The sequence below is a fragment of the Micrasema longulum genome, unplaced genomic scaffold (assembly GCF_059751315.1).
Source record: "Micrasema longulum isolate JH-2025_06_02 unplaced genomic scaffold, ASM5975131v1 h1tg001296l, whole genome shotgun sequence".
Classification (NCBI taxonomy): Eukaryota; Metazoa; Arthropoda; class Insecta; order Trichoptera; family Brachycentridae; genus Micrasema; species Micrasema longulum.
Genome location: NW_028278483.1, coordinates 117,563 through 139,174, shown reverse-complemented (window position 1 = coordinate 139,174; position 21,612 = coordinate 117,563). Strand labels below are relative to the sequence as shown.

The following is a 21,612-nucleotide window of genomic DNA, read 5'->3' as shown; positions in this document are numbered from 1 at the left end:
AAGTCGGTAAGTGGTTATAAACAAATATTTACCAACATTCATTGAAATGTTTTACTGTTTGAATGTTTAAAAAATATTGATAAAAGAAGTAACTCTCTTGCAGATTCTCAATGTTCATTAATTGAAAAAGGGAAATTCTCAACGAAAGTCTTCCATCAAAAATGCATATTTAAATAGATAAAAGTTTATTTGGGGAGTGTTTTTTTTGCTAGCGCCTGATAAATAAATATGTATTATACATATTATAATTTAAAACCAATTTTGTTTTATTGAAAACATTTATAAGTATGATTAAAACTGCTGAAAACCCGTTCAAATTTATTGAATAAATGATTTGAAATTATGTATAATTCAAATGAGTATATTTACCAACCAAATTAAGATAAATAATATTTTTTGCTTACGAAAAGTTGTTTATATCATATTCGCATATTTTTTTATTGATTAATTTGAAATCTCGCTTCGTGATACCCGATTTGATGGTCAAAACAAAATTAATTGTGACGTAAATGTTTATCCATGTATATACATATTTTATAATACACTTTATTTTAGGTGTTGGGGTAATAATATGTAAATCCAATATTGTGGGCTAGAAGTAGTATTAAATATATGAAATGGTATTTGTGAAATTTTTCAACCTTTAAGAAACTGCCACACTATTTAAAAAATATACGTTGTAATCCAACAGTGTAAAAATGAACATAAATAATATTTTGGTATTAGAAAAAAGCCGATGATGCCGTGCTTCTTGCTAGCAGCAAAGAAGACCTTCAATTCTTGGTATCAAAAGTCTACGATGTATGCAAGAAAAGCGATTTGCTTATGAATGTTGATAAATCGAAAGTGATGGTTTTTGAAAGGGATGAAAATATAACTAAATATGAGATCAGCGTGAACGGAGATATTCTGAATCAGGTAGAAGAATTTGTGTACCTGGGAAGTATGTTAACTAGGGACGGAAAGGCCGAGAAAGATATTGAAAGGAGGGCGAGTGCTGGAAACAGGGTGAACGGTGCACTAAAATCTACTTTGGCAAACAAATGTTTATCGCAGGAGGCTAAACCAGCAGTTCACAACGGAGTTCTAGTTCTAACCCTAATGTACGGAAGTAAAGTATGGAATTGGAAAAATAATGATGAAAGTAGGTTGAATGCTGTCGAAATGCGATCCCTCAGGCGAATGTCCCTTAGGTAAAACGATATATGATAGGTGCACAAATGTCGAGATCCGTGAAGTGTGTAAGGCTGAGACATGCATTATTGACAGAATCAAGAAAGGGGTGCAGAAAACGAGGAAGACCGAGAAAGACATGGCACGATCAAGTCCATCAAATACTTGAAGATGGACATGTCAAAAGTAGGAATTGGTTTGTCGTTGTTGTTGTTAGAAAAAAGCCAATTAAGTGTATATTGTTCAACGCAATCTATGGATGTATGTGCGTGTATGGTTGTACCGATTGCACAGTAAAAATAAATGAAAAAATTATAGAGAAGCAATAGATATTTTAATATTTGACCAAAAATACTTTTGTTTGGTATAAAGGTACAAATGTTTTTTATCCCGGTTCGTGAAGTTTAGTATTGTTGTAATAAAAAAAATATCCGAATTAGTTTTACCCTGGTTTCCTCAAAAACTTGTTATTGTTCTATATTATCTCTGCCTCAAAGTAGTTTCGAAAGTTGGCAACAACCTTTTCGTTTTCAATTTTCAACAGCTTCACGTTGTTGAATTTTCCTCTGATTTTCCAACCACTCGCTCCAACTTCATTCGCAAATAAAACTTCAAATCGGTCTCCGCGGAAAACATCGCTCCGTCTGCCTCTGCCACTCCTGCGCGTTCTCTTCTGTTTATTCTTCCATCCCTTTCGATGAGTCGCTGTTTAAATTAAGTTTATATTTTAATTACTATTAGGAATGATATTATGTTTCTCTATAACGTGATATACCCGTTATTTTTTGCTACTATCACCCAAGGTTTGTTAACGTTGTAAATTTCATTGATTTTTTTTCAGTATGCTTTATATTCGGGCATTCAGTTGGAGAATGTCTCATTATGGAATTATTATTTCAGTGCTCTATTTCGTTTCGTGCACCACTATTCGGCAGTATGCAGCGGACGTGGGTGCCAATATCACAATACCTTGTGTGGGACTATCCAAGTTGACGAATGTCGACAATGTCATGTGGGTTTTCCAGGGAAAGGGGGAGAAGCAGATCGGTAATCACACCATCAAAGTAAGTGGCGCGCGATGTCTTCTGTCGCTTGATTGATTCATGATTCGGAGATCTATTTATAAATCTACCGGTGGTACTTGTGTGTAATACCGACCGATCTGTATCTCGAAAGTATTATTTTTTCCCTCCGATTGCTAGTGACAATATTTGCATGATAGCCAATTATTGAGACAAATTGCGGTGGTGGTGTCGCGGACTCGAGATCAGGAGGTCCGAGGTTCGAACCCCGCTTTGATTCCAACTTATTTCCCATTTTCTAACACCGCTAATATTACTAAAGAAAAATTCGAATATACTTTTTTAATAAAATTAACCGCATATTTGAAAAAAAACATTGCCTTTAAATAGCTTTGTTTTAAAATATCTTATAATTTAAAAAAATCTAATGTAAATTTATATATTATAAAATAATATTAGAATGCGTTGGTCTAGTTCCTTCTAGTAATTGAATTAATCGAAATATTTATATGCATAATATTGTCTATACATACATTATATAAATCATTCAAATTTCTTGATAGAACTTCATTTTAAAGAAAAAAAATTTTTTTAATGAATAACAGGTAACTATAAACTTCACTGTAACTAAAATTCTGTCTCATTGAACATATTTATAACAAAAACATTTAAAACCATTCCAGTCTGACGATGTTGCGAGAGCGATAACATCAGTTGTTTTTCTATCAGTCTAAGTGATGGAAAAACAACCGGTTTAATCACTCTCGCACCTGTTATACATAGTTTTTATTAATAACATTATATCCTTGCTGAAAGTGCTGATTGCTGATAGACCATAGTCTCTTTATCTGTCTCTCTCGAGATATTTGTCAATCCTTATAAAACTCCAGAGACTTGAATTCAGTAGTTGTCTATAAATAAATAAAGTGAATATATTATGTGCGAGTCGCCTAGAATGAACTTGTACATCTGTGTGTAAGCGGGTGGCAGCTACTGGCCGGTCGCCGCCGGCCAGTGTGGCTAAGGCACTAGGTACTGGTTGGCACAGGCGCCGATCAGTTCCTACTTGTAGTCTTCCTGGCCCTGAGGTCATGTGACCTTGACACTGAATTGATGCTCCACTTAACTTAACGTTACGCTTCCATTATAATTACTGCTATTCAATTGTTTTTGTTGCTATTTGTAACATTTTCATTATTTAAATATTGTTCTATCATAATGTATAAATACATTATATGTATCGTATTGTATGTATATATAATCACTTTCTGATTTTTTAATCTTTTTTTTACATTTCAGTAATGTGACTCGTAAATTAATTATTGCTCAATTTTAATGCTGTGTTTAACAGACACCTCATTTCAGTTTATTATAGAGGCATCGTTGCCTTAGTTTTTATTAGTCATGAGAATTTGTATTTTGGGTAAAAACTTATTAACAGATTAGGTAAATTGATAAAAAAATATATGCTAAAATATTTCAATCGATTTCGTTTCTTTTTTTTATTTCAGTTAATATTAGTTGATTATGTGTAGCGAAAAAATAGAATTCTCGCAAGTAATGCCACGAGAAAACCTCAGTCAATTAATACTGTATTTTTATTGATTTATTTAGAATTTTTAAAATAAATACTAATGTTAAAATATTACATGGATTGTATATTGTGATGCGCAGCCGGACGGAGCGTTGTTACTGCACAGTGTGAACGTGAGCGATGCCGGGAATTACACGTGCTCTCCGGAATCTAAACTACCCAGCGAGAGTAACTCCGCCAGGCAGCATGAGGTTGCCAAACTCATCATCAGAAGTAAGTCTCGTTCTGAGCGCACACACCCCTTAACTTAATATAACCCTTTCCCTCCTAGCAGATATAACTCATTACCAACTGTACGTAATGTATGGACATTGTCCATTTTTGTGCTATTTCGAATCTTCCCATCGTATTAAAAATACTAGAGAACATAGTTTTCCATGGGCTCGTTAATTATATCGAGCATAATTCTCTATTTTCGGTAAGTCAACCGGCATATCGATGTTTTCATTCCACGGAAACGGGAGTGATAAGAGTACGGTCTGACATTATAACATGCTCATCTGGCCTGGCAATACCTTTTCAAACCATTTTCCAATTTTAAACTTCTTCTTGGACCAGTTGGTTTTATTACAATATTTTGAGTTTGTCCTAGAGAGTCACGTTGCCTAGTATGTGAAACAATTCTATCAGATGAATCTCTTCGCAACAATAAAGGTTTCAGCTCTTTAAGTTCACTAAAATCAACAGATGGAAGAATTGAAGTAATATTGATATTCAAACATAGGTAAAATGGTGAAAAACAGGCAATGCCCTGTAAATGCCTATACTTCCATATTTCCTTCTCTAAAATGTTCTCCATCCCTGTTATAATTTTTTAATCAAATAATTTTAACTTTTTTCTCTAAAAATTTTTTTTATTTAAATTTAGTAACTCTTTATCTATTTTTTTTTGTTTTTATTTAAGTATCAATTTGTTTATTGATTGTAAACTGAGTCAAAGTATTTAATGCATATTGTTTACATATACATAGGTCATAATACAAGTTAATTCTTTTGTTAATTGGTATTTTTAGTTTTATTTAATGTGGCATCTTTAATTTCAAATATTATACAAAGGAAACAGCTATATAATACATAAAACTTAATTGTTTTTAAAAATATAATTTGGCGGCATCTTTTACACATAATGCAGTGTATTGACTACACATCGAGGGTGAAGTCTATAGCTGTAATAGATTTGTGTATTTTTTACTTTTCACAGAATTAAAAGTTGCGTCGTATGAGCCGAAACCCACGGATTGTGGATATAAATTCTAGCGTTTAAAAACCAACAGATTTATATCATACAAAATTATATACATATATATTAGACTTATATATTATAATAAAAACCCTTAAAACTCTCTTCTGTTCCTTAGTTTGCCTATAAATCTATATGTAACATTTGCGCTTACATCCATATGTACTTGTAATTATAAATACCGGTAGGTATATCATATCTGATCAGCTAGGTAATTATAATTTCCTTCTATGTACGACCCTTTACCCGGTCAGTGTTCGCAATAGCGTGACTGTCGACGATGATTGTACCGACCCTTCTATTGTGCTCACTATCCATAACTAGCAATTTGCATGTTCGCCGTGTATGTACGTAGGCATGTACTTGTGGCAATATTCTGGGATATCACAATAGACACAAATTAAATGATCTAAAAATAATATCCACAAAGAAATATTTTTTCCAGAATTAGGCCCCACATTCCTGTCTCTAGATGGTTTCACTCGCCCATATCTACGTTATGCACTGACATCACTATCTGCCATTCCCGCAGATAACAGGGAACTTGCACTTACTACAATAGGAAGATAATACGACCTGCATAATGCAGTAGGAGATACATTCCCTTTCCCGTAATGTGTGTCACTTACAATCATCAATCAACACCGCTGTTTTAGTTTACTACGCTATGTTGCCTTTTTTTTTGCTTTTATTAATTTTTTCAAAAAATTAAACATAAATTATGGTGACAGGCCTAGGGCGAGTTGTTTGATCATTAGTAATAGTTAAAAATCAAAAGTAATAGTATTTTTTTTTTAAATATGCCTTTTTTAAGGATTCTGCAAAAAAGATTCTGTTTTTGAGGAATTGAGATTTAAAAATTGAGGAACTTCAGCCCTACGGGAAATTGGATACAAAAAATGTTTTCTTACGCGTGGTAAAAATTAGAGTATCAAATTATACGGCAAAGTTTCTTGAAAATGTATGAAAAGAATATTTAAAAATATTTGTATAAAAACTAACTGCTTTGTACGATGTTCATATGAATCAACCGACAATAAGAGAGTTGTAGAAGATTTCTGGTTTACTTTACTTACTTATAAAACTTACAAAATACAGCGCTGATAATACGATACATAAGAAAAAATATTTGTTTACAAACTATTAATTAATTTTAACTAAGCAAAATATATATATCATATTATCTGTATTTTTGAAATTTTCTATTTCTGAAATAACTCCGCGTGTGACGTCAGAGGTTTTTCTCTGTCAGTTCTTTCGATTGGTTCGTTTACGGTAAGCAAACCGGATATCCTGCAGAGCTCTCATATCATTGGTTGGTTCATATGAACCAGTAACGTCGTTCAAAGTAGTGTTTTTATCAAAATATATATATATTTTTTCATACATTTTCAAGAAACTTTGCCATACAATTTAATACAATACAAGAAAACATTTTTTGTATCCAATTTCCTGTAGGGCTGAAGTTCCCGATTGATGTAGGTACCTACTGATTTATTTTTTTTGTGTGTAAAATTTAATAGCAAACCGAATGAATATTTTTTAAACACAGCATTTGGAAAACTTACTTTCTAATTTGTTTTTATTGTTTTTATTTGAAAAAATAACCACTAGAATGATTTTTACGCAATATGTTATTACATACATAAATGATCGCATGTATTGCAATAGACAATAGACTGTTCATTAAGATTGTAGAATAATGTGTAATCATTTGTCTCTCGCATGTCACGTGTTTCCTAGTATTTCACATTAAAATTGTTCAAATCTATTCATATCTAAACATTTATTGTATTGTCATTTCCATTATCATATGAGGTGTGTTAAAAACAAGATGGCATTCTCCACGTTTTCGCAACAAATGTTTTTTGAAAGGATAATTTATTATTATAGTTTATAATTTTATTGATGCCAGGAGTTGTATATATTATTGACTTACTTTAAAGTAATATATGGTTTTGGTTTGTTTTGTGGTTTTTGTTCTGTAACATAAGACTCCACTATTGTTGCGTAGCTAAATACATTGAGTCAAAAATGTATGAGATACTGCCCTGCCATTTATGCTCCGAAACCTTTGCAGTTGTCAATAGTATTTTTATTTCTTTGTCCATCGCCATATTTGACTCATTTTACACCAATGGTGGAGATTGCTGTCTTTGTTTTGACATGCCTCATTAATTTTGTTATTTTATCAGGGAGTTATGTCTATTATTACTGTACTATTAGCGGTTTACCACTCGATGAATGAAGAGCCCGAGCCTCGATCGGGTAAATCAATTACCAAGTGTACACTTGATACTACTATACGTGAAAACAATCAATGGTGAATGTTGCACGATGCATAAAGTGATTTGTAAAACCAAACTGGTTGAAGAATATAGTTCTGTGTGTGAGATATGTCCACCTCGTTGTGTAGCGGTTGACGCCTACCATTCTCGAGGTCTTCGGTTCGATTCCCGCCAGGGTGGATGTGAAATATTGATTATAAAGGTTGCTGAAACTTAAATATTTCATTGTTCCCGGACTGGCACCCGAAGTGTAGGACTGATCATCCCACCTTCGTGGAATAGATGATACAGCGCAGTGCCCTATGCACCGATGGGCGCGGAAAGGGAGATGACGATGATTAAAACCAATCAGAGACGGGTCATAGAGTGGGTAAATGGGCGAAACGAAGTGACATAATGTGGTGTTTGACCGTGTAGCGCGGCCGCCGCCCCTTGCCAATGTGACCGCCCACCTGTCCACCATCCTGGGGCTCGTGCTGTGGGACGTGGCGGGGGACGGGGGCGTGGCGCTGCAGTACTTCACGGCCGAGTACCGCTCGGCGCAGGTGCAGGCCGGAGGGGACCTGGAGCCCTGGAGGCCCATCTCCCCCAATCGGATCAGTCCCAACGCTGTAAGTCGTTAACTCGTTTATTGTTAATGAACATTACAAATTTATCGCATCAAGGACATAAGAAAAAATTTGCCAATGAGGAAGTTCAGTGAGTTCAATTCATAAAAATGAACTACTTTGAAATGTCTCAGGTTCATCTAACTTTACTGAACTTCCCCATAGAGTAACTAGTTGTTTGTAACCTATGTGATGTGTAGATGTTTATATTGTTTGTATCACTATGTTTGAGTGTGTGTTGTATTCTGCAGATTTTATTTGTTTAATTATTTTCCAGCTTGAATGTTGGCGCTGGAGTCAGTGGGGCTTTTAACTTATGATTTTTAAAATTAAATTAATGTCTAATGTCGCTTAGATTCCAATGGCTTTCGGTGCCACAATAATGAAGTTCAGTATTTTTTTTATTTGTTAATAAACTAACAAACTAAGCCAAAATTATTTTATTTTTAAGTATCATCTCTAACATTTTTTTAGGTTTTGTAATTTTTTTTATTACTCCGCGCGTGACGTCACTAGTTCTCTTCTGTGAGTTGTTCTGATAAGTTGGCTTCCCGGAAACCGTAAATCTATCATCATTTGATTCAGAAGAACTTGTGACGTCATTGAAAGTAGTTAAATTTTTTTTTTCAATAATTGTCAACATTTTAGAGAAACTTCGCGGTTTAATTAAATGCTCTAATTTTGACCACGTTTAAGAAAACATTTTAATCGTTCTTCTTGATTCTTCGAAGAGAAATGTAAAAGTAAAGAAAATTTTCGCATTCTGTTTCCAGAGGCAGATAGATGTGTATCACCTGGAGCCCAACAGCAGCTACCGGTTTCGCGTGTGGGCCGCCAACAGCCTGGGCACTTCGCCCCCCGTGGAGGTACCCGGCCACACGCTGTACAGCGACACGCAGGCTGGTGAGTGTGGTGCCTAGCGCTAGCCTAGCGTCCGTCCCTCATCCCGCTCACGCTATCGTTCCCCCTTACAGAGCTGCGGCGCCACCTGCTGCTGGGCGCCGAGCAGTTCGACACGCGCGTGTGGCTAGCCGCCGTGGCCGTGGTCATGGGGACGCTGTGCGTGCTCACGGCCGGCACGTGCCTGCTGCTGTATCGCGAGTGCCGCTCTCAGCACGGTGAGACCCTCACTTCCCTCACTTAGTGGACGCAACCACTCCGCTTACAAACGGCGACAGCCTCCGATGGTTCGGGCTGTTACCGCATTATAGTGCCAACTTATAACCTAACCTAAACACAATATTATTGGAAATTTTGCAGTGTTTCAACTTTGTAGGTTTTGAAACAAATTAATACAAATATGGCTATAAAATAAGATAATTTCAGGTATCTACCAGAATATCTTATGGTGCACTTTAGAATCAAATTAGTGATTTAATAATAATAATAAATTTATCACAAATTGAATTAATCGAATAATACTGAAACCTAGGCAGCCGACGTACCTACCGAGTACCGAGTAACGAGTAATTATTTGATCCCTTGATATATTACACATACATTATTTAGATATCACTTGTGACTACTATAGTACCTAAAACGACCAAAATACAAATGGTTACCTTCATTATCTATAAGAGATATGAATTATTTATGAAAATTAATTAAAATTGTAGAATATTTAAAATTCTTAGGGCACAAATAATTATATTATATAAACTAATTAATAATTAAAATATTGAAGTAAATTTTTAACAGTAATATTTGCACATAAATAATTCATAAATCTGCAGGTGACTCAATGTACCGAGGTGGGTGAAGAATATTTCCCAGTTCGTGGATTACTGGGAAATATTCTTGGTGAACTGGAACATATTATTATGAAGCCGTCAATTCAGATTACACCCGGACCCGGTATAATATGAAGCCAACTGTATTTCTTTATCTCTACAAATAATCCATTTCTTCCATCCATTATCTTTTAGAATAAGCTCACTATATTAAATCACAAATTTTAATGGCTTTAACTTTAACCATATATCAGTATTATTGTGGTGGTAGGAGGTGGGAGGTGGGTATAGTTATACTTTATTATACACAATACACCGAGGGGCATGGTATGCAGTCGCATAATGTCATAGAATAACAGTCAATACAGTCCCGTTTAGCTGAATTTCTGGAGCAACCGAATCACCGAAATAATTTTTGTATTACCATATCGCTGCAAAGAAATGTTCTTCTCATATGAAGCAAAAGAAAATATCACATTTTTAACTTCCTCGATTTAGTTTTGTATTCCATCATGCGGGGATGTTTTTAGAAATTTCATATTTTTATTCATTCTATGGTGTACATTTTCGCTATGTACATATTTTGCGGTTTAACTGAATTTTCGATTAATCGTCGGCCCCATCAAATTTGGTTTAACGCGACTGTTATGTACATTAACTTATATATCGGCAGTCGACTGGAGTCCTAATCGGAGGCGGCTCCGGACTAGAGTCACTAGGAGCGAGGAACGCCGCCTCCGGTTAGGTCCGCAGTCAGTAGTGAGTAGGTCAGTAGTGCGTAGTTCGCTTGTAGAGTTGCCGTGCGGCGTACCAAGTTGCGACTGTAGAGTGTTTGTGTTCCCCGCGCCAGCCGAGGAGGCGGAGGACGTGATGGAGCTCGTGCCCAACATCACGCTGAACCCCGGCTTCGTGGACGCGGCGAGCGCCGCACCGCCGCCCTCGGCTCGCCGCCCGCGACGACTCTGATTCTCCCGACTCGGGGCGGACTGTCCCGCGTATCAGCCGGAGGAACTGTGACTATGTATTGATTTGTGCCTTTACCCGGTATATTTTCGCCACAACACGCGGCCGACCAGTAGTAGGTCGCTAGGGCTAGGAGAGTAGGCTGCCGCCGATGCTGGCTCGGGTCGCGCTAACTCGGAGAGCAATATTACCAGTATTGGATGTTTCTAGAATAAATATTCGCCCTATATTTTTGAGGTAGTCTTACAAAATTTGCCTTTCTGGTAATTTGAGAAAGTGATATTTAATTTAACCTTCGGATAAGAGTGAAAATAAAATTAATACGCCGTTGTGATTTGAAGCTTCCAAATTGTGAAAATATTCTAACGCCTGACGGCACTCCGCTTTGCCGATTCTACATTCGCGGACCGGTGTGATGACACTGCGGTGTGGCATGTGCGCTGTGTTATGTTCCTTCAGTGAGTAGCGTAGTGATAGCTAGAGTTCCCACTGATCATTTAAGCTTTCTAACCGACACGTGTCAATTAATCAGTTGAATGAAATTGGTTCCATCACTACTATTAAGTAAATGCTTCTGTGATCTTATTTACCACTTAACAGGTGCTTGCGGTTGTCTCTCTCTCTCTCTTTAATCTACCTGTCTCTCTATTTTATACACATTTCCTTTTCTATATTTTTACTATTACTTAGAATGATTGTAGGAATAACTTTATTTTTAATGCATTTTAAGTTAATTTACACAAATGTATGGTAACCGGTACGGTGTGGTAGTAGGGGCGAGGCGTATAAAAAACCGACCCGCCCGAGTTGTCAGCCTGTATTCTGGGATCTGTACTGTGTGATTCCCAATAGTAAGCGTGTATTGTGATGGTGTGTTCTCGTATACATATTGTGTGTGTTCTCGTCACAGTAACACGTACAGATAAGATTAGTCACTTAACATATCTACAATAGTTGGTTGCAAATTATATAAAGAAATCATATTTTCTTAATAAATATAATTATTGTAAAATAAAATGTATACAGTTACGTACGAAGGAAGGAAGCTGAAAGTATTTTATTGTAAATTTGAAAAGGTGCCCGCCCCTGTTGCGAAATGCATTTTACACACAAATATATATTGTAATAATTATTATCAGGAATGTTGGACTCGCCGATGATCTGATGATGCCGGGACTGTCCGCTACGTGTAATGTAATGTTGTCTTTGCGAGCACTTTCCTTAGATTAGAACTTCACGCGTCTCTCTACTTCCTTTTCCTTACCATTGTTTGCTATGTACATACGAGGAAAGGAGAGGAACTCTAACTGTTCGATGTTTGTCTAATTCGAGATCGATGTGAAAATATTTGGATGTTGTGTTATATTTTGTACACCCGTTTTTATAGTCGAGTTTACGAAAAGAAATCCGTGTACCTTAACTAATATTATACACGTGTTTGTTGTTACAATCTTTTCCAGTGTTATTCGTGAATTATTGCGGCCTCACTTTTGTACTAACGGCACTCGATATATTCCTAAGGTTTACAAGTTAAGGGTTAATATTAGGGTTTTACTATGGCGTTTCTTTACATTTCCATTTGGCTCCAGTGTCGTCCGTTGTCCGTTGTCCGTTGTCACGGAGTCCGGTGGGAAATGTGTTACATACGGCGGAGGTCAATTTTAGTTTTCTGCTGAATGTGCCTTTCATGATCAATTTCTGGCATTATTGTTGAGTAGATATTAGAAAGCGGTATTGACAATCTTTACAGGCTGAAATCTTCACACAGCGTAGCAGTAAGGCAACATATTATTGTGTAGTGAGCTGAAAATTTCAGTCTGCAAAGGTGATCGGTAGTAGGAAGACGGGCTATTGACTCGTACACCTAGAGAGTTATCACGGTGGTATAGAACCGTAGAGAGTTCACCAAATTCAAGTTGTAGAGATTAAGAGGCTGACATCATCACTTTACATACATGTTTCGCTGTTTGTCTCGATAAACTTGTATGGCGCATTATATTATGTATTAAAAATAAAACTAATAAGTATTCGAGCGCTTACCGAGGATTTAAAATGCTTTATATTATTATCTCACGTTAGTAAACTATTTATTGTAATTATCATTAAATAATAATTTGCCGAGAATAAGGAATTATGCATTTTGTTTATTATCGCTTTTGTTATTCGTGTTGACACCGAACCGAGTGAACTCGCTATGGTGGTGGATATTGTACCTAGTCGTCTAGTCAGTACAGGTCTTTTATTTTGTAAACACATCGAAAATAAACTTGACTTTTATAACATGAGACTTTTATTTCCTTTTCCTCCGGAGAACCTGACCACTCTCCACATATTATGCTGTATATTTACTCATTCCCAACACCCATATTGTGTTGGCCACCGTGCATGCGGCCCGGGGTTTGATTCCCAGCAATTATACAACAGCTGGCTGATATTTAAATTGTTAATCTGATCTCCTCACCTTCATGTAACAAGTGTTTAAGATTAAGAATCGGGAAAAAAATATGCTTCTACTGGTACTTGAATTATCTTCCTAAAATAACCACAACCTTATTATTTTCACTAATAAATGAGACTTAATTGCAAAAAGTCTTGAACATTACTAAATATAAAAGGCTGTTCTGACTTATATAATTGTAAAAACTTATTAAAATACACATATTTTCTTCTATTCTGTTTTTCAAAACATCTGAAATGAATGTACCTACTCGTATTTAATTAAATTTAAGATCTGCTGGTAATTTTTAATTTAATTGATGATTAGGTCAGTGTTACTAGTTTGAAAAGCAATAACGTCTATTTTATTTATTTGAGTAGAATCAATTGGCATATGAAAATTAAAAAAGAAAGACATTTACTTAATTACTAAATAAAAAGGGCGTTTCTAGCCCGAAACATCTTTTCATTGCAGTGTAACATATCTTCTAGTATTTTTTTTCACGAAAATGATAATTTTTAAATATATAACGTAAAATTTATTTTAATTAATATATATTCCGTTAGGGCAAACCATAATACATACTGTCGCATAATATTATACTTATTTTTGTAGTATTTTTCACACAGCGAATTTTTCAATTTCAGAGTTACAAAATATTTATTTTCTCTGTTTTTTGTTTTATGTAGAAACGTCCTTCTTTCTTATGACGGCAGAATGGTCCCCGCGTACTTCTGGCAGAATTCATATGATAGCTACTAATGATATAATATGTTCTATATATTGAAAGGGCAAGTTAGTGTTAACTCGTAATCCCCAAAATTAAGAATTTCTAGTGATGTTTAGTGTATATAATCTAATCCAATTCACTAAAAAAAAATAAAAAATTCTTTCAGACATTCTATGCAATACAGGTTGGGTCAAACAGCATTCTTTGTTCATTTGTTCTCAACAACACAAGAACAGTTCTTTCAGATTGATAACAAAATGTGACAGAAAATTATTGTTATAAATATCTCTTATTAGAATGTTTATTTGTTCATTTACCATGCCATAGTGGCATGCTCACTGGTGAGGTCTCAGTTAGAATACGCATCTCAAATCTGGTCACCTGTTTGAGAGAGTCCAGAGAAAGTCCCTACGATATGTTAACTATAAGATAGAGACTTTCCGAGATACCATATGATTTGTAATTAGAAAATTTGCAAATATCCTAAATATGCTCAGTTCTCTCCGTTAGTGCAATTGAATCTAAATTACAATAAATTTAACAATCTTTTTGAAATATTGAATACTTCACCTGCTTTATACAATACAATTATGTCAAGTACAAAATAATAAGTTATCACGTTATCGGTAAAAACAATGTTTAAATTAATCATTCCTTTGCTACTTAATTATTTTATAGATGAAATAATCTTTCTATATTTGTTTTTATAAATGTGTGTGTGTATTTTTAATTCCTTTATTTTCGGTATTTTTCTTTTAGATATTTAATTAAACTTTGTAAAAAGTCAATTACGTACCTTTTAATTACGTCTACAGTATCTTTTTGAACATGTTTTATTGACTTTACTTTTTAACCATTGTATAAAACTGCTATCTATTATATAAGCATATTTGTATTGTAAAAGCCCTATGGGCGTTTAATGTATATTTAAAAAAAATAAACAGCGACTTTATCAATAGTTAAAGTTAGATTCAGTATTAGTCATAATTTCTCATTTGAACGTATCTAGAGTAATATAAAAAAATTGATTGTTTATAATTATTTATTATACACATGATAATAACAGAATTAAACATACATTTTTAAGAGGCAACTCACGAGACCTTAAATAATATTAAGCTATTCCAGATTGTGATCCTGTTAACCTGATACCAGAGAAGGGACACACTAGTAGTAATACTCGGTGTATCTACACGACACGATGCAGACTCCCTGAGCTGGTGAACTCAAACCCCAAAATCGACATTCTTGTTGTGACCTCTATTGATCACTTATGTATGTACTTGTACTATTACTAATTTTACTGAAGGTGAGTTTTTAAATGGGAGTTGTTTCCTCATTGCACAACAGCTTTAGACTTATCCTTGAATCAGAAATGAAATGAATACAATGCACTTTAATGAGAAATTGCACAAAAAGGTGAGTATTATACATGCATTATGACGACGTCAAACCATTTTTGTTCTTAATTTCCAATTCTAAAGTAAACAGCTTGTAATTTGTGTAACTTACTTTTTATTGTTTATTTTGAGTGAAAGGTTTTAGCTTAAAACGTTAGCCATAACAAGTCAGGAGACCCGAATAAGGATAAGTAGAGAAATAAAATGTTTTAAATCATCGCGACTCCACTGGGAATCAAACCCGAATTCTTTACCAGTTATGAAGATACACCCTTCGACAGCTGAGCTAATATCATGTGAAAATGTTTGTACAATATAAAAGAGATGTTTTATCAGAAACAACCGGCCACTAGACCCGCAACATTTCTACACATCTTGAGGATCTCCGAGTCGGTCACAAACTCCGCAGCGAGGATAGCATTACCGATGGCTATAGTTTCTCTGGCGTTGCGTGCTTTGATCCACACTTTTCCATTCATGCCGATGGCCACTTCGAAGGGAATCTCCTTGGCCAGGAGAGAGAGTAGCGGGCACTTTTTGTTGAGTATCTTCCGGGCGAGGTTCAGACTGCAGGAGAACACGAACCCGTCCGTCAGCACGCCGAGCTTGCCTTTCTTCCCGTGGGAGTCGATGCAGACTAACTCCGGCTCCATGTCTTTGTTGGCTACCAGCAGCTTGGCGAATATGGCGTCGCCTATCTGCACGTCCGGCCTGTTCTTTTTGGTAGCGTTCTCGAACGCCAAGTACGACAAGTAGGCCGGCTCGCTGCCTCCGATGTCCACCTTGAAGATATCTCCGGACTTCTGAATAACAACCCCCACGACATTTTCGCCTCGCGCCGGAACATATCGCTTCTGATGATTGTCAACCCAAAAAGTGTTCGGTTCTCTTTTTTGAAGAATTCCGGCTTTACAAGTATACACTTTGTCGGCATCGCGCTTTAGTCCCGGCCCGAGGATTATTTTTATTTTGGAAGACAAGCTACTGATTTCGGATACTAAATCTCCCGGCATTACAACGTCACCGGCCCGAACGATCATTTTTTCAAATATATTTATATTCGAGATGAAAATGAAGCATACTTTCAAAATACGAGAAGGGCCGTATCGCGGATTACATATAGAGTATGACCATGACGTACGACCACAAATTATACCGTACGACCGTATTTTAAAAAAACTGTCAAAATTTAGAGGTTATTAGATTCAGCGTCGCCAACCTACAAGATGAAATCGGTAGATTCGTTATCAGTTGGTAGTTTCACAAAAAAAATAATACTTTTACTTGGGACGAGTCAAAAGCTGTTATTTAAGATTTTACATTTTAAATATTTCACATTTTAAAATTTGATGGTAGGGGGGAAACGATTTCACATTGCAGGCCTATTTTTTTTGTTTTCGTAGGGGTAAAACATTTATGAAGAAAAAAAAAAACAAAATTAAAGCTGAAGGTTAGGGTTAAGAGACAACTTTTAAATTAAATAAATGTAAATTGTCATTTTCAAAACACACATAAGAAAAGATTAAGATAAAACAAAACAAAAAAAAACGCGGTGAGCGGCGGGAAAAGGGGTGGGCTGCTATTGTCATAAAAATTGCCAAAATTTTTTTGCCTTTCCACAAAAAAAAATGTAGAAAGACAAATGACAAGTGCGGAGCGTCGCGATTAATTGCGCGAGTAGAGCAGTGTGTGGGCAGAGAGGGCGGCAGCACGAGGAGCAAAGTGTGGCGGGCATAGAATTGAGAATAGTCCAGAAACCGCATACGCACATCAAACAGAAGGCGACTAAACTACTCATAAATTAGTAGGTTTACGTTTTGACTCATTAGTTTCTTTGTAGACGTCGCTCAGTACACAACTCCTGATTTGAATTCAACTATGCCGTGTTGTGTCCTTTTAAAGTGTAAAAATACTGCTAGGATCTTAAGGCCATCAAGATGTTTAAAAATCGGTAGATTTACTGAAAAATCGGTTAAGTTGACAACACCGATTAGATTAAAGGTTCTTCTTTTTTGTTTATTGGCTTTTTCACCTCCCTTCTGGGGTGTTCTAGCCAGTATTGAGTTTGAGCTATAGGTACCAATAACTACTAGATCCAAGGCCTCCCCAATACCTACTAATTGGTGTTGGCTATACTATACAAACAAACCATCACGCCGTTTCCCCGTAAGGGTAGGCAGAGAGGATAGAACGCCACAACACTCTATCTTTGCATACAGATCTCGCTTCCTCTACATTCATACATCTTCTCATGCACGCGCGCCGATTATTCCGACTTTTGACAAGTCCATCTTTAAGTATTTGTTGGATTTGGTCATGCCATGTCTTTCTCGGTCTTCCTCTATTTCTGCATCCATCAACATTCGCATTGTAAATATTCTTAGCCGTTCTCTCGCTGTCCATTCGTTCTACATGTCCAAACCCAAGCGCAGAGCTCCTCTCTTGATTTTGTCGATAATGCTTGTCTCAGCCTTACGTAATGGATCTCAACATTTGCGCATCTATCGTACATAGTTTTACCACACATTCGCCTGAGAGATCGCATTTCGACAGCATTCAGCCTACTTTCATCATTATTTTTCCAAGTCCATACTTCGCTCCCATACATCAGGGACGGGACCGGGACTCTGTTATGAACTGCCAATTTTGCCTCTTGTGACAAGCATTTATTTGCCAAGGTTGATCTAAGTGCACCGTTCACTCTGTTCCCGGCACTCACCCTCCTTTCAATATCTTTCTCAGTCATTATCCCTAGTTAACATACTTCCCAGATACACAAATTCCTCTACTTGTTTTAGTATAACTCCATTCACAGTGATTTCACATTTAGTCATACTTTCATTTCTTTCAAAAACCATCACATTCGATTTATCGACATTCATCAGCAAATTGCTTCTCTCGCATACATCGTAGACCTTTGTTACCAAGAATTGCAGTTCCTCTTTGTTGTTAGCAAGGAGTACAGCATCGTCAGCATACAAAAGACAATTGACTTTTAAATCACCCATTTTTGCTCCCATTCTTAAGCCTTTCAGTTCTTTCATGCAGTTATCGATATACACGTTGAACAGCCATGGTGACATAACACATCCCTGCTTCACTCCTTTATGAATGTCTACTATACATATTTTTTTATTTAGTATATTTACATAATAACATGTGTAAGTAATATATTATACAAATTAATGTTACAGTATTTACAATTTATTGAAATATATAATTTACATACACGGTTTTTCAGGGACACATTATAAGAAAAAATAGAAACTAAAAACGTATTTAACCAACAAAGTGGTAAGCTCCGGGCGCGGATTTCAGAAGCGGCTGGAGAGGGGAGAGGTAGACGATTTTGGAAAGATTGTTAGTCCAAGACATTAAAAATAATTGTCTCCATTTTCAAAGTTTTAAATTTTTTTTTTTTTTTAAAGTTTACCATAAGAAATGTTCCTCTGATGTTTCGCGGTCTGGCCCTGAAACACCACGCATATAACATCCCAGATAGCAATTTAAACTTGCCTCAAGCTTGTATCAAGTTTGAAGTATCAAGAGTTCAAGCTTGACCCAAGTTTGAGATTGCAACTCTGTAAACTTGAGGCAAGTTTAAAGCAAACTTCCTAGTTACCATCCAACAAGCTTGAACTCTTGATACAAGCTTGAGGCAAGTTTAAATTGCCATCTGGGCTGCGATTGGTGTACCAATGCAGAGCCCTATACACCATTAGGTGCGGAAAGGGAATGATGATGATTTATTTTTAAAAAATCTAATCTATCTAATTTTGTACCTTTAATTCTAAGTGTAGAATTTAAATATCTTTTAATTTGTCAAATCATGTTTTAATTTATTTAATATGATACGCAGTTTAATATATTTGAAGCAATTTTTTTTTTTTTTTAATAAAAACCTTTATTAGCATAAATAAACAATACATTCAGTAAAAAAATGGAACACTTAAGGTTGAACTTGCCAAAAAAGAGTCTGGCTCTTGTGTTTGGCAAGTTTACAAAATAACATTAAAAAAATAACATAAATGTTCTTTAAGTATAGATATATACTTATAGTATTATAGACATATAGTATTTAAGTCCAGTTTTGAGGGTAAAAGAGCTAATTATTAGTCAAATAAATGACAGGAAGTGTACTTTTAATTTATGCCTATATTTATATATACAATTACAATGGAATTCCACCGAGAACTGTTGATAAATAACTTAAACCAAATAAATTGGTAGATATATTTACATAACATTTTATATCAAAGTTTATTGGGTTGTATAGAAGTTAGAATATGAAGTAGGGAATGAAATGTTAATATCGGAGAGGTTGGATAGGAACTCAGGATAACAATTATTTATGGGGCATAAAAAAAAAACATGGTTTAGATCTTCCTCCTAAAGCTGATATTCACATATTGCAGAGTCCCGGACATGGATTCTGAATAGGTGAGAGCCATTGCAGCAGTGCCCGATGCGCATTCTGCATATAGAGGACGTCTCAAACTTGTTCAGAATCATTTTAGAAAACCGAGGCTTTTCTGTTACATTTGGTTTCAGTTGGAAAAGATGTCGTCCCTTGGCTTGGGAGGGGGCTACCCAATATTCTTGCCATTGGATTAAAGCCTATAAACAGGTGAAAGATGAAAAATCTTGTTTGACTTTGAGTTACTTTGTTAGTTTTCTATGAATTTTTATACTTTGGCGATGGAACCTACCTGTGTATAATCTTTTGGAATAAATCAACGATATCAACCTCAGTCAACTTATCAATAATCTGTGATATCAATCAATATCAAACTTCTAGACCTTTTAGAAGAAGAAAAAGCCTATGTTCATAGATACAGCGTAAAACATAAGTGAAATACACTTTGTATCATTTCCCTTTCCACACCATGGTGCATAGGACACTACATTTGTAAGTCAAATGCATCGTATTTAGATCATCCGTTACATGAAGGTTCCTCGCTTCAGATGCCATTCCAAGAACAAAACAAAGTTTATATTGCGTTTTCATCAATTTTTAAAATCAATATTTCACATACACCCTGCCAGGAATCAAACCGAGGACCTCAAGAATGGTAGGCGAATGCGCCGATTACTTCAAAACGAGGCAGACTATTCTCCACTCGATTTCCTTATTTAGGATTTTTATCCGAGAGCAGCAGAGAGCTACATCTGCCTGGACACATTTCAATTATAAAAACATTTCATATATTTATTTATTTTTTAGTTTATTTTTAAATATTATATGGTACGCAAACATTGTAAATAGTAATAAAAATATTTTTTTTTCAGTAGGTACAAAAAACTATACTTTTTTTCAATACATTCCATTTAATGTTATGAAAAATGGAATTGACATACAAGCGTTTGCTGATGATGTTTTTCTAACAGTCAGAGCTCAACTTATGTCTGAAGCCGAATAAAAAACAAACCGTGCCCTTTCGACAATAGCTGATTGGGGAAAAAAGGTTAAACTTAACTTCTCAGAGGAAAAAACAAAAGCAATGCTAGTAACCAAAAGAAAATAAACTCTTCCTAATTTGTTCATGAACGGTGTAAGGCTAGCTCTTGCTGACTCTATTAAGGTATTAGGTGTAACTGTAGACAAGAATCTCAACTGGTCACTTCATGTAGATAACGTCTGCAAAAAGGCTGCCAATCTTTCTGGAATGCTTGTGAGAGCGGCAAAACCAACATGGGGGTTCTCTCCTGCGGTAATGCAGCAAATATATTATGGTGCTATTGAACCTCTTGTTACATATGCGGCCAGCTTATGGGGTGAAGCGGTAAAAAATAAATGCAATAAGAAAAAACGTGACAGCTTACAAAGACAATTTGCCATAAGACCTTGTAGAGGATACAGAACCATTTCACTCATCTCAGTTCAAGCTCTAACAGGGTTTACACCGTTAGACCTTAAAATTCAAGAAAGGAAGGACATTTATAATGTCAAGAAATTTGGTACGCTGTATTTCATTCCAGATGATCGCAAGTATCAAGGAACTGCAAACTATTTGGATTTACCTCTTCCATGCGAAAGAATTCCCGAAAGTATTCTTTTACTTGACAAAGATATACCTCCTTATGCTCCCAATGAAATAAGAATCTTTACGGATGATAGCCTGCTCGACGGCAAAGTGGGAGCGGCATTCGTTCCTTTTGAGTGATAAAGAATTACCAGGCAGAAATATTAGATAATTTCTGCTCAGTTTTACAGGTTGAACTACTCGCAATATGAGAAGCTCTCGATTGGTTATTTAAAAAACCACCAGAGAGATGGGTTATTGCAAAAATATTATCAGATTGTCGTTCGGGGGTTCAAGATGTAACTGATACTCTGTCGGTAAATCCATTCATTGTAGATATTCAGAGTAAAATTAAGCATCTAAAAATAAGAGGGATGAACATTCAAATATGCTGGATAAGAGGA

The 21,612-nt window shown here is 35.6% G+C and overlaps 2 protein-coding genes across 3 annotated transcripts; one reads left to right on the top strand and one right to left on the bottom strand.

The window, feature by feature from the left end:
• The first annotated feature begins 1,770 nt into the window (after window positions 1-1,770).
• LOC148276033 (contactin-1) lies at window positions 1,771-12,898 on the top strand. Of its 2 annotated transcripts, none has more exons than XM_088234867.1 (7): window positions 1,771-1,976; window positions 2,074-2,237; window positions 3,870-4,002; window positions 7,735-7,928; window positions 8,699-8,828; window positions 8,900-9,043; window positions 10,506-12,898. In XM_088234867.1, exons 1-7 carry the CDS (start codon window positions 1,925-1,927, stop codon window positions 10,619-10,621), a joined length of 933 nt encoding a protein of 310 aa, XP_088090993.1. In that variant the 5' UTR covers window positions 1,771-1,924; the 3' UTR covers window positions 10,622-12,898. The 2 variants fall into 2 exon arrangements, with proteins under 2 accessions (XP_088090993.1, XP_088090992.1); XM_088234866.1 differs by having other exon boundaries at window positions 10,449-12,898.
• Window positions 12,899-14,809: 1,911 nt separating this feature from the next.
• Window positions 14,810-16,618, bottom strand: Rrp40 (exosome complex component Rrp40). The gene has a single exon (XM_088234865.1). The coding sequence runs from the start codon at window positions 16,223-16,225 to the stop codon at window positions 15,518-15,520; it is 708 nt and encodes a 235-aa protein (XP_088090991.1). The 5' UTR covers window positions 16,226-16,618; the 3' UTR covers window positions 14,810-15,517.
• Between the last annotated feature and the right edge of the window lie 4,994 nt (window positions 16,619-21,612).

Coding starts and splice junctions, on each gene's coding strand:
- LOC148276033 (XM_088234866.1), top strand. CDS start 1,925: ATGTTTCTCTATAACGTGATATACCCGTTATTTTTTGCTACTATCACC. Junction 7,929..8,698: donor ATCGGATCAGTCCCAACGCT/GTAAGTCGTTAA, acceptor TTCTGTTTCCAG/AGGCAGATAGATGTGTATCA. Junction 8,829..8,899: donor GTACAGCGACACGCAGGCTG/GTGAGTGTGGTG, acceptor TCCCCCTTACAG/AGCTGCGGCGCCACCTGCTG.
- Rrp40 (XM_088234865.1), bottom strand. CDS start 16,225: ATGATCGTTCGGGCCGGTGACGTTGTAATGCCGGGAGATTTAGTATCC.